The 15658-nt window shown below is 30.8% G+C and overlaps 2 protein-coding genes across 2 annotated transcripts in view; one reads left to right on the top strand and one right to left on the bottom strand.

The window, feature by feature from the left end:
* Window positions 1-7552, top strand: part of LOC106688778 (uncharacterized) — a 27061-nt gene extending 19509 nt beyond the window's left edge. The window contains exon 3 of the mRNA XM_024362391.2: window positions 7231-7552. Within this exon, the coding sequence (XP_024218159.2) occupies window positions 7231-7307 (77 nt within the window). The 3' untranslated portion in view covers window positions 7308-7552. The remainder of the gene's footprint in view (window positions 1-7230) is intronic.
* Window positions 7553-7774: 222 nt separating this feature from the next.
* Window positions 7775-15658, bottom strand: part of LOC106688779 (cell adhesion molecule 2) — a gene marked incomplete at its 5' end in the record, with an annotated part of 98438 nt that continues 90554 nt past the window's right edge. Inside the window, 2 exon segments of the mRNA XM_067045141.1 lie at window positions 7775-8996; window positions 10350-10608. Of these exon segments, the coding sequence (XP_066901242.1) occupies window positions 8923-8996; window positions 10350-10608 (333 nt within the window).

Here is a 15658-nt window from a genome sequence, read left to right as displayed (position 1 = left end):
TTTTGTTTTTCGATACAAACAATAAATACAGTTTGTTACAAAATTTTCTATTACCTCTCTACAGTAAGATGAAATTTATCATTGTACATTTCCAATTATGTATTTTAAGTAAGTTAATGTAAATTCCAACTGTTGTCATAACAACCATAGTTAACTAGTAATTCTTTCGTATTTTATGTCAATATATTATTTATAAGTACTAATGAATACTTTGATTATTTTTAACTATTGTTATGAAAAATTGTTTTGGAGGGCCTAACAGATTGTATTTTGTGAAAACTGTTTTCTCCATGAAGTAATTACAAAATTATTTTGTAGTTCATTTAGCTATTTTTTTGCTATAAACAATGAGATATGGTTGATTTTTTCGAATAAACAATTAAAAGTACTTTATAGGAAGTTTTTCAGAACATAAGGCTTGTCAGGCTATTTTACTGAGGAAAACGCCTACCTTGTATTCAAGATCACTACGTTGGTTTAATTTAAATTAAGCTTTTTTCGATTAAAAAAAATCGATCTAATAAAGTTGTAATTCAGGACTGTCAATTTAATCGGAAATGTGGCTGTAACATCCCAGACATATACCCACCCTCAATATTACTTTACTGTTATATTACCTGAATGTAATTTTTTTTTCATACAACTTTTCCTTTTTGAGCTTGGCTCACATGTAGCTAAACGCACGGGCCATTTTACAATACTTTGATATTTGTACCTCAAAGTATCTATTTCTGTCAGGCATTCGAATTCATAATCCGAAATAGTTTAACAAAAATTCCCAAAAATATAGCAAGGGCCTAGAGTGCTATATTGTTTATTCTAAGTTAAAAATCTTAATAAATAAATACATATATAAAAATATTTCTGACGAATAAATAAAAAAGAAATTTAAAAATTAATTTATTTTATAAATAATAATAGAACATTTACCATATAGTCTGGTTTAGATAACTTAAATAATATTTTAGGATGCTAATTATTTATTACCTCGACATGGAGGTAGTTTCAAACTTCTACTGTGACAAAATATAATCAGTATTTAGTGCAAGAAATATCACTGTACAAAACAAATATATGTGTATAAATATTTCATACAAATAGTTTAAACATTGCAAGCAGTACTTAACATAGATATTTATTTTATTTACACTTATGTAATTACATAATACACTGCAGTACATAAAAAAAATAATAATAGAAATTTTTCGTACCACTATACATTTTTTTCTTCATTATGAACTTCTAGAATACAAATTAAGATTTTGCAAACTTTATAGTTACTCGTAAATGGTAATCAAATCTATTTCAATCAAATCAAATGTAGGATGATACAGAATACAGAGTTGAATCCTGTTATATCACATACAAAATAATATATATAATTCACTTCTATGAGATTTTCATTTACATACGTAAGTACCTAATAATTTCCCTTAATATACATATGTTAAGTATTCCAATACTCCCTCTAAAATATATATGTACATTTATAGGTAAGTAAAGAGAAAAATTGGCAACTCGTAGATTAAGGTCAACTAAAACTAATTTTCTTTTTTGACAAACTCGTAAAATTGTAAACCTGCTATAAGATGATAAGGTGAATAGATATTTATAAACAAACCTTATAAGGACCATATCGTTATATGAATTTCTTTCTCACGTTATTTCGATATTTTCTTTTCCTTTATGCACAAATTTCACCATTTTATTGCACCAGTACCTAAATTTTCTCAAAATAATTTGTAAGAAAATTAATTATTAACATTTACATACTTCTCTCTTAATTAGGATTAAAAAAAGTGATGGATATTCGGTTATTTTATTTGCCAGCAAGTTGAAATCCTTGAGGAGAAAAAAAATCAGTTATATCCCGATTTTTGATCAATATAATGAAGCTTGCGTAGTTACTTGTCGAAAGTATTGAGTCTGCCAAGTATAGTTAGAGGAAAGAAAAAATAGCGGCTGTTGCGAAACATCATACTTTTTTTTTTAATTTAGAGCTACATATCTTTAAAACTACATACAACACTAAAAACCTAATAGAGCATCATCTAGAGGAGAGTAATTCTCCTTCAATATAAACCCAAAAAGAGCGATTTGTGTTCAATAGTTTCCAAGATATAATTTTTTAGAACATCATTTAGAGTAAGTTTTCTAAAATATGAGCCCTAAAAGAGCAATTAAAATTCAATAGTTCCCGAGATATACTTTTCTGAAAAGCAACATTACATAATACAAGTACTGAAAAATCAGTAGTTACTGAATTTATTTTGGGAAATCTTGATCTCAGAACCCATAAGACATACAGATGTCTGTTAGCGCTTAGATAAAAGCTAGTTTGATATATTATAAAGTAGTTTATAGTTCGATTAATTATTTTTTGTATATGCTTGTTTGAGATTGGTTTAATTTATTATCAATTTAAAACAATTTTGATCCTTTTTTTTTCCTCTCAACTTTTATTCTTTGAAATTTTTCCAACGTTTCGGCCCTCAGGCCATTCTCAAGGATACCACCTACAAACATTTTTTTTTTATTTGTATATAACAATTACATTATTTCCTTCAACTACACACTGATTTCTTTGGCCCTACCTTCAATGTTGATGTCATTTCTTTTTTAAATCTTAAAATTCCAGGCTAATTGCCCTTGTCACATCTTTAAAATAAATTAATCATTAAAATAATCTCATAATAACTTCATAAAATTTTGTTTTTAAATAGATTTCTTTAATTCATAAAAAATTGATGTTGTCTCGTCTTCATTGGAGCGCGAAATGTACTGCTCGGGAGTCTTGATGTAGAACAGGCTTTTGATCGAGTCTGGCACCCAGGACTGCTATACAAGATCCGTAAATTCCTACCCTCTACATACTTCCTCATTATCCGTTCTTATCTCTTCGACAGATTATTTAAAGTAAATCACAACAGTGCTTACTCATCCCTATTCCGTCAGTCTGCTGGTGTACCTCAGGGTAGTATCCTTGGTCCTATCCTTTATACAGTTTTCATAGCTGACATCCCAACCCATCCTAACACTATCCTCACCACGTATGCCGATGATACATGTCTATTGTCAGTGAACGATGATCCTTAAATTGCATCCCACATCACCACCCTTGAAGAATGGTGCAAAAATTGGAGGATTAAAATTAATTCCAAAAAATCCCACCAAATCACATTTACCCTTCGTCGTAAACCAATGACCTCTTGCCCTACAGTATTCTTTAATAATACCCTACTTATTCCTGTTGAACAGATCCGTTACCTGGGACTACATCTCGACAAACGACTGACACGGAATCCTCATACAAGACAGGAAACTGCTCGTCGATTTCAACTATTACAACATTTACTAGATAAACGGTCTAAATTGCGGATCCATTACAAAAGACTGATCTACATGGCTATTATAAGGCCTATCTGGACATACGGAGTTGAGCTTCGGGGCTCCACTAAATCATCAAATTCCTTCGTAAAATCCTTAATGCTCCTTACTTTGTCACAAATCAAGTCATCCATCAGGTCCTCAATGTCCCATATGTTGCTGATTTGGCCAAAACCAGATACCATTCCTTCCATGGAAAACTTCCCAACCACCCAAATCCACTTGTTTCTAACCTGGCTTCTCCTTCATTACCTAATAATCCTCCTAGACGTCTTAAAAGAAGATGGCCTCGAGATCTTCTCCTCTAGAAATGTTATTGGAGTTCAATCAATGGGTAGATTCTCCACATGTTCATGTCACTATGTCTAAATAAATGTTTAAAAAACAAAATAATAATAATAATAAAAATATAATGCTGATATTTGTACGCGTGTGTGTAATTCTATGCATCTATGTGTGAGTACTTATATGTGTATGGGTATATATAGGCGTTGATAGCCAAAAGAAAACACGCCTTTAAACCAGAAGAAACAAATTGCTATCGTATTACGGATCTTTTTAAAATCCACCATTACATGCGAACGCTTCTTCAATCATCAGTACCAAAAATATTATTTAAACGTTTCAGTTACTTGTTAATTACAGATTCACTTGTATGTGCTTTGAATTCTAAAAGAAATTTACAGTAGAAAACAAATTTATTTACCAAAATGTTGTTTTAACAAAGCTGATAGACACTTTTCACAAGACTTATAAAACTCTGCGAATTTGTTGACAAGAGCAAAGTTATGGAATTTGAGGCTTAGAGAAGAGTCGTATCCAGCAGCTTCTCCTCCTTCATTTAGTTACCTCAAGATGTGGATGCCAATCCCTCATCAGCCCCTTTTTAGTAATTTCCTTATCTTGATAAGTATACATACTGCCTCCATGTAGTTTATTAGACTGCTGCCATGCCAACTGGGAGATGAAGATCTCTCTTCATGACGATGATGAACAGTCTATGAGAGATGAAGATGTGTTCATCGATTGTTGGTTGGAGTTGTTATTTAGAGTTTTGTATTTTTGTGATTAATCATAAAACTTATTATTCTTTGGCCATTGAGGAAATTGAATACTTGTTTAATTGTTTAATTGTTTTTTTTTTATCGTAGATCTTTTCTAAATAACAAACTTATTCATTCTTACAACTTCTTCTTGAAACGAAATGTTCCGTTATTTATAGAAAACGTCATAGAATATTGGAAGAAGATAGTTGACCTATGAAGTAGATTATAGGACGTTGGTCCGGATGGCGGTCAACAAAGGTACCTAAACAATAGAAGAAAACTATTTATTGCAAACTAACGTTTCTCCCCACTTTGCAGGGCTTCGTGAGGGCTGTCTAATTGAAACAAAGATGACAACATTCAACCTCTCAAATGATTAGTGACAGCGGCAATTTTAGAATTAATAGATTCAATATCGACAATAGATTCTCTTTTTTACAATTTTAATGTTTAAGCGGGATTTATTAAAATTTAACAGTGAATGAGAAAATTATTGATCATAAAGACAAGGGCGTGAGAAAATGATTAAAGCTATTAACGACAGCTTTAGGAAAAACTGCCGCAGATCTGTATTTTAGAAGAAAGATCCGTTGTACATTTTTATTAGTTAGCCGTTTGTGGAGAATATAAAGAGTATCGAATTTCGCCTCATGGAGTTGGAATTGTGATTTGCCACAGAAAAGATATTGGGTACTGTGATACTAGCGAAGTATGGAGAGTTTGAGAAAAGGTCTGTCAGATGAAAAGAGATTCCTGAAGAAGAAGAAAAGGTGAGGATCGTGGCGTTGTCAAAGTATAAGGATGTAGCAAATTGATTAGTTGAGGGCTGGAGTTCAGGGTTGATGAGAGTTCTTAAATAGGCCGGTGATTTTGAAGAGAGTTGTAGTGTTTGTATCTTGGTGCCCGTGTGTGTTGGTTCATATTGGAATATGGTTGACCGTATGAAATAGATTGTAGAAAGATAGTCCGGGTGGCGGTCAATAAAGGAATCACAATAGTAGAAGAAAACTATTTATTGTTAGGCAACGTTTAGCCTTACTTTGTAGGGTTGTCTCATTCGTCAGGGCTGTATTATTGCAACAAAGATGACAAATGATATAGATTATCATGCAGAGAAGCATAAATTTGTTAAAATATGAATCTTAATTTACGTTCAATAGTTCCTTTTTTTAAATTATTTATTTATTGTAATTTATAACTGTACAAAATAATACAATATATATAAAATAATACAAAATCTTGGGAAGGAACCACCCATTGGTGGTACTTCAAACATTAATTTAAACTAGAAGGTCTCGTGGCCATCTTCTTTTCAGACGCCTCGGAGGATTATCAGGGATTGTTAAGGATGAAAGATTAAGAATTAATGGGTTAGGATGGTTAAGGAGTTTGGAATAAAAAGACGCATATCTGGTTTGGGTCAAATCTGCAACGAATGGGATGTTAAGGTCTTAATGAATGAGTTTATTTGTGACGTAATAAGGAGCATCAAGGATTTTACGTAGGATTTTGGATTGTAACGATTGGATGCGGGAAGAATTTGATGGTTTGGTGGAGCCCCAGAGCTCAATTCCATATGTCCAAATTGGTCTGATTATTGTAGTGTATACTAATTTTTTGTAGTGAGTGGGAAGTTTAGAGCGTTTGTCAAGCAAGTGTTGTAGCAATCGGAATCTACGAGCAGTTTCTTGTCGTTTCAGTCTTGTGTGTGGATTCCAAGTAAGTCTCTTGTCAAGATGGAGTCCTAAGTATCGAATCTGTTCAACAGGCGTTAGTGGTGTATCTAGAAAGGATACTGTAGGACAGGAGGGCAGAGGTTTACGACGGAGAGTAAAGGTGATCTGGTGGGATTTGTCATGATTTATTTTGATTCTACAGTTTTTACACCATTCTTCAATAGATGTTATGTGTGCCTGTAGTGTTTGTGATGCATTAGTTGGGTCGTTGTTTACACAAAGTATACATGCGTCATCAGCGTATGTTGTTAGCACTGTCAACAGTTCCTGAGATAATGTTTTTCAGAAAGTTAAATCTGATTCTAAATAATGAAAAACAATTATTTTGTGCATTTCATTTAGTAAATAACATGGAAACTATCAATCCTACCAACTAAATACCTGACAATCCTAGGTCCTCAGGAACTGTTGGACGTACAGATGCCTATTAGCTCACAAATTGAAGGTTGTTGAGTGTGCAATAATTTATTCCATATATTTATCTTTATGGAAGTAGCCGTTTCCATAGTATTCATCAAAATAAATTCCCAAAATTTTGATTTTTCTTTATTTGAACAAAAAAGTTACGTTTTGATAAACTATATCTCTCAAACTATAAAACTTTTTTCTTTTTTTTTACTGGCAAAAACTACAAAATGGATCATAGCTTCTAAAGCAGCCATCATTGTTTATTCTCTCTTACCATGGTTATCATAATTTTGATGACTGTATAGTATTCATTAAGGTGAAATAACTTGTTTTCTTCTCATTCTCAAATCAGAAACCTATTTCCTTTGTATGGAATATTGAAGATTGTTCTTATTTATATTTATTATTTTGCAATATTAATATAAATATGTATTAATTTATAATTTTTAATATCCAATATGAAGAAGAAGATCGGTGGAGAAAAAAAGTAGTTGAAACTATTTATTTGCCGACGTTTCGCCCCACTTAGTAGAAAATTATCAGGGCTGTTCCAATTGAAACATATCGAAACAAGTTTCAACCCCGACCATTTCCTTCATATTTTCAAAAATACAGTTAATTGTTTATATATTTTTTTTTTTTTCATGTTTCAGTTTCTTCAAGCGCTGCTCGAGGTCCTGCCCTAGCCAGCCTCTTAATACTGCTGTCATCTGTCATGGCAGTGAGGTAACTGGAGGTGGCAACTACTGTACTGGCTACTCGCAAACGTTCTGTACAAAGTGTAAATAAAAACTTTTCACATTTTTGAAATTCCTGTCATTATTATTTTCTGTTTAATAACCGGTAAATGTTATCGTATCCTAAAATTCGAAGTTACCAAAGAATTATTGTAAAAAAAAATGAAATATATATGTAAATGTTTGTATGTATTCTATATTAGTGGTTCCTTAAATTAATATTTATATTCCATTTTCGTTGTCTTCTTGAATGTATATAAAGTTATTTATTCATTTTTTTTTTGTAATTGTACAAATAAAAAAAATATGTTAATGTTGTTATTGATATCCCAGTTTATGAATTAGAAACGTTGCCACTTAAATATTAATAAATACATATATCAACAAATAAATTATTTCTGACGTATAAATAAAAAAGAAATTAAAAAATCAATTTATTTTATAAATAATTATAGGACATTTACATTTCATTTAGTCTTATTTGGATAACTTAAATAACAAAATATATATTAACTTAAATAATATTTTAGGATGTAAGTTATTTATTACCTCGATATGGAGGTACTTTCAAAATTCTACAGTGACAAAATATAATCAGTATTTAGTGCAAGAAATATCACTCAACAAAACAAAAATATGTGTATATATGTTTCATACAAATAGTTTATATATTGTAAGTAGTACATAACATACATATTTATTTTATTTTGTACAAATTGGCGATACTGCCATATTTAATAGGAATCTAAGAGGAACATCACAAAAATATGGCAAGGGCCTAAAGTGATATCTTGTTTATTCTAAGTGAAAAATCTTAACTTAAGAATATCATTTTTAAAGCATGCATTATATTAATTTTAATTACGTATTTACACTTTAGTAATTACATCTTTAACTGCAGAACATAAAATAATAATAATAATAATAAACCTTCCTACCACTATTCATTTTATTCTTTATTATGAAGTTCTAGAGATTCAGATTTTTGGAAACGAAGTTGTTCATAGTTACGGTAATAAAATCCATTAAAATAATAAATACAGAATACAGAGGTGATTCCTGACACATGAACAAACAAATAAAAACCACTTATGATATTTTCATTTACATTACAAGTACCTAACATTTTGGATTATAAAAAAAATCAACTATTTAATAATAATTAATAATAAATACAATATCTTTAATAAGACACCAATATATGTATAAATGTATGTGTTTATATTTTATATAATACTAATGAAGAAAAACGATTTTCCGTGAAAAATTATATTTATTCCTTACATGATTCCCTTAAATGAATTTCATAATTTTAGTATTAAAAGGCCTTAGATACACAAAATATGTACAAAGTTTTTACAGCAAAAATTTATATGAAGTAAATATTAAATACAGCCTTTTTTTAATTAAAAAAAAGAGGAAGAAACTTCATTTTTTTTTGTTTTATTTTTTTTACTTTTTGCATTTGTCCATAAAAATGTTCTTCTACATCAAATCAAAAGGACAACAAACAGAGCTCTTTGCCACCATTGAGCAAAATGGGACAAAAATATATTATTAACTGAAATGTTAAACTTGAGGGGAAGTTTTCACCCCTATTTAAAACTGCTACCTCGTCATTAAAAATTGGATGGTGATGAACGTGTGAATTCCCCAGAATAGAACCAGAGTCCATTTCGAATCTGAAATTTAAAAAAAAAATAATAAAAAATTAGCATACAATTAAACAATAATTAGGTTGACTGTTCGTTATATCTGAATAGATTATTTCTTTAATACTAAAGGTAATTAATGTATCATTTATTATAATTTTATTTACATATTTTTAATTTAATTTATTGATGAATTGATGAACAAATGAACAATTAATTGTTATTTTTTTTAATTGTATCAAGTTTTTTTTTTTTAGGAATTATAGTTAGAGTGATGATTCAATTTAGTTTATCTGTACTTTTAAAAAACTTTAAAAAAATTTTAACATTCATCTAATTAGTAGAAGCAGCTAAATACTTAAAGTGGAATATAGGAACTGTTAACTAAAGAAGAAAAAAAAATTGCATTAACTAAAATTACTATTATTAAAATTATGCATTAACAAAGCTCACGATAATTCAGATTATATTTTTAAGTCCGAAGAGATCTGGGTTTAAATCAACATACTATTTCTATTGATTATTCAAATCATCATGAGTGAGTAGATACATAATGAACTCTCTCCCGGCAATGGAAGAGTAGAAAGGGAGAAGAGACAAGGAACCATCCAATACTATTTATGATAAATCACAAGAATTAGTTTACTAATAATTTTCTTTCTTAATTCAACTGGACTCCATTTTCATAATTATCACAACAATTCGTCAAAAGCTGCGATTTCAATACAACCCAAAAACAAAATTTATTAATTTATTTTAACCAGAAATGTTTTCAATAATGACAATAAATAAATTAATAACCCTGCATTGTTGGCAATAAATATACCTTTAAATTATTTAATAGATTTTTTATTTCAATTATTTTTCATAACCACCCAACCATATCTTAAATTGGTGAAACTCTGGCCTCAAGTTGAGGACACACTTCAAAAACATCCTCGAAGGGTAAGCCAGGATAAGTGGAATTTCGAGTTTTAAATCGAAGGCAGAAAGAGAGAACGCTAAATATTCATATATAGCGAATAAAATGGAGTCAAAGAGGAAAAAAATCAGAAGAGAAAAGATGTTTAAATTTTCAATTCCTAACTATCCTGTTTCTTTCAATAGTTTGACGTAGGATATTAATGAGTTTGTTCCATTTACCCAACTTAGGCAAGTCAAGTATCTAATACATGATTTGTATTTTTTTTTTATTTGTTAATGAAGACTCGGAGCTATAAATCAGAAACTTTGTTTTGCATCAGGGCCTTAGCCATAAAATGAACGTATAGTAAACAATTAGAAAGGACCTAAGAAACACTGAGGGTGTGATGTAAACTAGAACAAATACAATTTTCGGATCCAATTACCCAGGTTTATAATAAACTGTGTACCAATACTGACCTAGAACCCTGCCCGCCCTCGAGGTGTGTGGCTTGGTGTCCTTAACTTCGAGTGCCGGGGGTCTCTGAGGCCGCTCTCCTTCAACGCTCTCTTCGTTCGAGTTCCAGTAGACAGTACCGATGCTGGCCAGACATTTCAGCTTAAGGTCTCCCTTTCGGAAATGTCTCCGTTCGATCCTGAACTCTAAGCCAAGGGTCGTTCGGATCAGTCCATCATGACTTTCTTCTTCCAGTGGGCCACGGAGGTAGGAGTCTTTAGACTGCAGCAGAAAAAGAAATGTTTCATGAAAATGAATAACTACAAAAATTTTTTATGGTAATTTATTAAATATCTGTAGTATAAAATATCTGGTAGTTGAAGAGTATATAATAAAGGGTAGCACAATGATAATATTTTAACTGTTTTCAAAAAACCTTATATATTAAATGAAATAATTAAAATATAACTCAATGATTAATTACATAGCACCACTGTTAGATGATAGTTACATTCTAAAAAGGCAAACTGTTCTATCTAAACCAGTCTCTCTGTTCACTCTTTTCGTTTTAGCTTCTTATAAAGGCTTTTTGTCAAAATTTATATTTCAATATCGAAAATTTCGGATTTGCAACTCTCTTCTAGCAAAATTGCAATATATTTTTGTTCCTTATATTGATTTTTAATTTTATTTTATAAAATAGCATAATTAAAAGTGTGAATAAACTTCCTGAGGACGGTTAGATCCCTCTAATTGATTCTCTTCCACTCTTAACTCCCTCTTATTTAAACTTCAATTCATTATCAATTATAATAAAAAATATCCAAATAAACTCAAACTTTTTATTTTGTTGTAGCTCCTACGTTTCGGCCATTCCGGCCGAATCTTTATGAAACCAAGGGATAGATAGTAATACATAGTGAAAAATAAATAAAATTTGGCAAAGACAGCTTGTAAAATTTTAACAACAATCTTAGCTGCGATATTAAAAATAAGATCCTTGAGAATAGGTTCAATGGCCAAAACGTAGAAGTTATTAAAAATAAAAAAGCGTGGAACTATATGAATATTTTTATATATTTAATTTATTATTTATTTATTTTCTCCAATTGTTTAATTATACATTTTCTAAAGATATAAGCGAGGAATGGACACGGAGAAGGAGCTATATACTACCAGTAATGAATGATGGAATTTAACTGTCATAAAGCCGGATTGTACGAGTCAGTAACATTTAACTATGAAACTTCTTGATAAATTATACTGAAGATGTACAATAAAGGCTAGTTTTCGAAAATTCGATAGTTACGTGACTTATAAAAAAACTATTTCTAGACCTGAAAAAAAAATCTTATTTTTTTAATAACTCTAAAACTATACATTTTCTGGAATATAATACCCATTCATCCGAAAGGTGATTCGATCCTCAACAAAACAATATCTAAATCGGATCAGTAATAGAAAATATCTGACTTATGGACTTATGAGTATATTGTAAATCTTTGGCAGTTAATTTTAAAATTACAGTGATTTGGCCAATGCTAGTGACTCTTAATCTTCAAATCCTATTAGATGATATTTAACGTAATAACATAATTCCATACCATCAACTGCACTTGATAAATTCATTTGTCATTCAAATAATAACTAAACTTACTGCAGATAATTCTATGAAGACGGTCCAGGTAATACAGAAATAGTAGAAACATATTTATTATTAACCGACGTTTGGCCGATTTGTTTGTCAGTTTTAACCCTGATGAAGCCGTGCAGAATGGGCCGAGACGTCGGTACTATTACATAGGTTTTTTTGTGGGCAATCGGACCATCCTCCCACAACTAAAATTGAAATAGCCCACCCCACAACAGCCTCAATCCTGAGTGACCTTTTCTAAACACAATATTTTTTTTTTCTTAGGTTACAAAATTGAAAGTCAAACGAAGATATAATATATTGCCAATGTTAACTGAAAATATGATGGTATGGACAGCAATTAAATACTCGACAAAGAAAGTCCGATAGAAAAAGGCCTCCAATTATCATAGTCCGAATGGTTACCGACTGTCCGAGGGCGCAACAATAAATTGGAAGGTTCCGTAGTCGCCCGCCCCTGTTAAAATTTATTGCTATTGTAACTACCACTCAATTATTAAACTTACAAATGATTCAGATTTTTTATTTATTTTTCCATTTCTTTCAATATGAGGGACTTATTTATATATATTTTTTTCATTAAATAAAACCACAAATTGTATCCAATACTGTCTCAACACTTTATTTCTTATTAGTCCAACGTTTCGGCTATTCCAGCCATCTTCAAGGACATCTAAATATTCAACAGCTTATATTATATCTTTATTTTTAAACATTTATAACCATCATTATTCACTATATAATATAACATACCTTTAATACAAATCTTCTCCTCACATTAATTTATAATGCTAATTAATTTATTCTGCCCAGGTCATTTTCTTATTTTAATTTCAAACCTATTCCAAAACACTCAATCATTAAAAGTTATATTTATTATTAATAAGCTTACTAAGCTTAAGTCTAATTACCTCTTTATTTAAATTTTAAAACCATTAACTTTTCTTTTTCTTTATAAAATTATCCACAATATAAAATAAATTATATTTTTTTCTTTCAATTGATAAGTAAATGAATTGGTAAAGTATGAAGAACGTATGACCGAAAATATTTTTGTAAAACGTTTATTGAACTATACAAAGTTCTTACAGTGACATTTAGCGCACCTATAAAATTTGATTTGATTTGGGACTGAAGTTACATCATCTTTTAGCTATTTTAAAATAATTATTTTCATTTTAGTTTAAGACCTGATTAGTTAAAACCACCGGTTAGTCGGTCATAAGGTCGAGCCAAGTATCATTTTTATTTTTTAATAAAAAAAATATATAGCAAATAAATTAATTATAAAGAATTCTTGAATATTTCGTGGCGTGTCGTATTGATTAATTCGTTTATCATATTTAATAATGTTATTGTTTAAATACAATTTATAACCCTTTTTTTTCTTACACTCAACCATTCCAAAATTCAAATTTTAACTTGAATGGTTCTATTGTAATTCAGTAGGGAAAAAAATTATTATTTTTTTTATTTCTGCAATTAATCTTGAAATTAACGATATTTTGATAACTTACCGTAAGTAATATCCTGTAAAAAAAGATACTATTTATATTGAATATTTTGTGGTCATTTTAATACATTAAATTGATTGTTAAACATATAATATTTAAAAAACTGGAAGATTATTGATTGACCGTGTGTAAAGATGAAAGGAATATGGTCCGGGTGCGGTCAAAAAAGAACAAAAAAATAGTAATGGAAGATTATTGATTGACCGTGTGTAAAGATGAAAGGAATATGGTCCGGGTGCGGTAAAAAAAAAAACTCAAATAGTAGAAATATACTATTTTAATGAGCCAACGTTTCGCCCCACGTTGCAGGGCTTCTTCAGGGCTATTTTGACGGCAGTCCTTTGGCTAGTTGGACTGCCGTCAAAATAGCCCTGAAGAAGCCCTGCAACGTGGGGCGAAACGTTGGCTCATTAAAATAGTATATTTCTACTATTTGAGTTTTTTTTTTACCGCACCCGGACCATATTCCTTTCATCTTTAATATTTAAAAAAATTACTAACATATAAGGTAACGTTGATAAGGTCAGTTGTCACATATGATGGAGAAACTTGGACCCTGAGCAATAAAAGAATTTAACCTGCTAAACAGGTTAGAAAGAGTAATGAACTTTTTTGTGCTCTATAAGGAATGTAGCATCTCCTCGTACATAAGCATACAGAGGCTGAAATGGCTTGGCCATGTAATGAGGATGAGCGAGGAAAAAGTGGCACATAAACTATACAGTTATGTTCCGGATGGTGTGCGATGACGTGGATGCTGTGAGGCGGGATCTGCGACAACTGAGGATCCCAGTTACCCTTACAGAAGATAGAGAAAGATGGTTGGCGGCCGTTGACCAGGCCAAGGGCAGCTTCATGCGTCTGTTGTGCCAGTAAAAGAGGAAGAAGAACATAGAAGGTAATGAATATAAAAAAAAATAATAATAAAAAAGAGTCATTTACCTTGATCTAGGGTACCAATAACACGTCAATATTTTACGGAGAAATGATAGAAACAATTTTCGTTTTCATTAATTCTTAACTCTGCAGGAGTATCCCTTTAGAGTTGTCCCCTGAGCATTTATCTCAGGTTAGACAATGTGTACTATTTTTTTTTTTGTATAATTGCTAATAATGATAAAAAAACTCTATGAAAGTGTTAATAATATAATTTGTTGGAATTATAATGCCATAATATGAATTGATTTCTGAAAAAAATAATTTATTTAATAATAGAAATAGAAATAATAAAAATTTTCAGTAATCCGAACACCATTCTGCTACTATTAGTTCATATTATCGAGATTATACTGTATTGTAAATAATATGTCTAAGACTCTCCCTTCATATAAAGTAATGTTTATCTTACACTAGATCTGTTGTGATGGTAACTACAATATATGATCTTGCCTGACTTCTTTTCATTATTATATTTTGGGACAGGCAGATGTAAGCCTCTCAGGAAAAGCCTCGATGCGTGGGTTCACTGCCTCGCTAGTTATTACGATAGCTATTGATGGGCTGAACAGAGTTATTAAAAGCACCTCATGAGAGCTGTGAGCGGGAAGTGATGGTCTAATTTAGGGAGGAAGGAACCTGGAATGAGTTGGACGACCGGGTCTCAAAGCTCCCTCTCATCATGAACAGTCTTGGCCCGCCTTTATTTATACCAGGACAGAAATTGGCCCGCTCCTTGATAAATGTAAACCGGACTCGAAGCCCTTAATTAGAGTGTGAAAGTTCCCCGGTCCATATTATTCCCCATCCCTTTAGGATCTACCCCTTGGCAATGCATAAAATACTTGCGAATTTATTCCATTATACATTCAGGTCAGTCCTGGCTCGAGCCACCCCCCCCCCCCACAAACTGATGATATATTTTTCCTTAAAGTTTATTCCGGAGGAGTGATAAAATTCCTCCGGCCCCGTTGAGAATGCTAATTAGTGGACGTAGCTTTGACTCATTTAATAAACTTGTTGGATTCGGGGCTTCAAATTTTATTGTATAATAGTTTACTTACCGCTAAGTAAAGAATAAATTAGCGAAACTTTTAATTTTACTTTACAAGTATCTTTGTTTTCTATTTAAATTAAGCAGTATTGGGATTCGGTTTAGATTTGACTCTAGCATCAGTTCAGGTTCTAATATTGTTGGGATATTTAAAAAAAAAATATTGCTAATATT

The sequence above is a fragment of the Halyomorpha halys genome, unplaced genomic scaffold (assembly GCF_000696795.3).
Source record: "Halyomorpha halys isolate HHAL.00 unplaced genomic scaffold, Hhal_1.1 Scaffold1204.1, whole genome shotgun sequence".
Lineage (NCBI taxonomy): Eukaryota > Metazoa > Arthropoda > Insecta > Hemiptera > Pentatomidae > Halyomorpha > Halyomorpha halys.
This window is presented reverse-complemented; position numbering and strand designations above follow the sequence as displayed.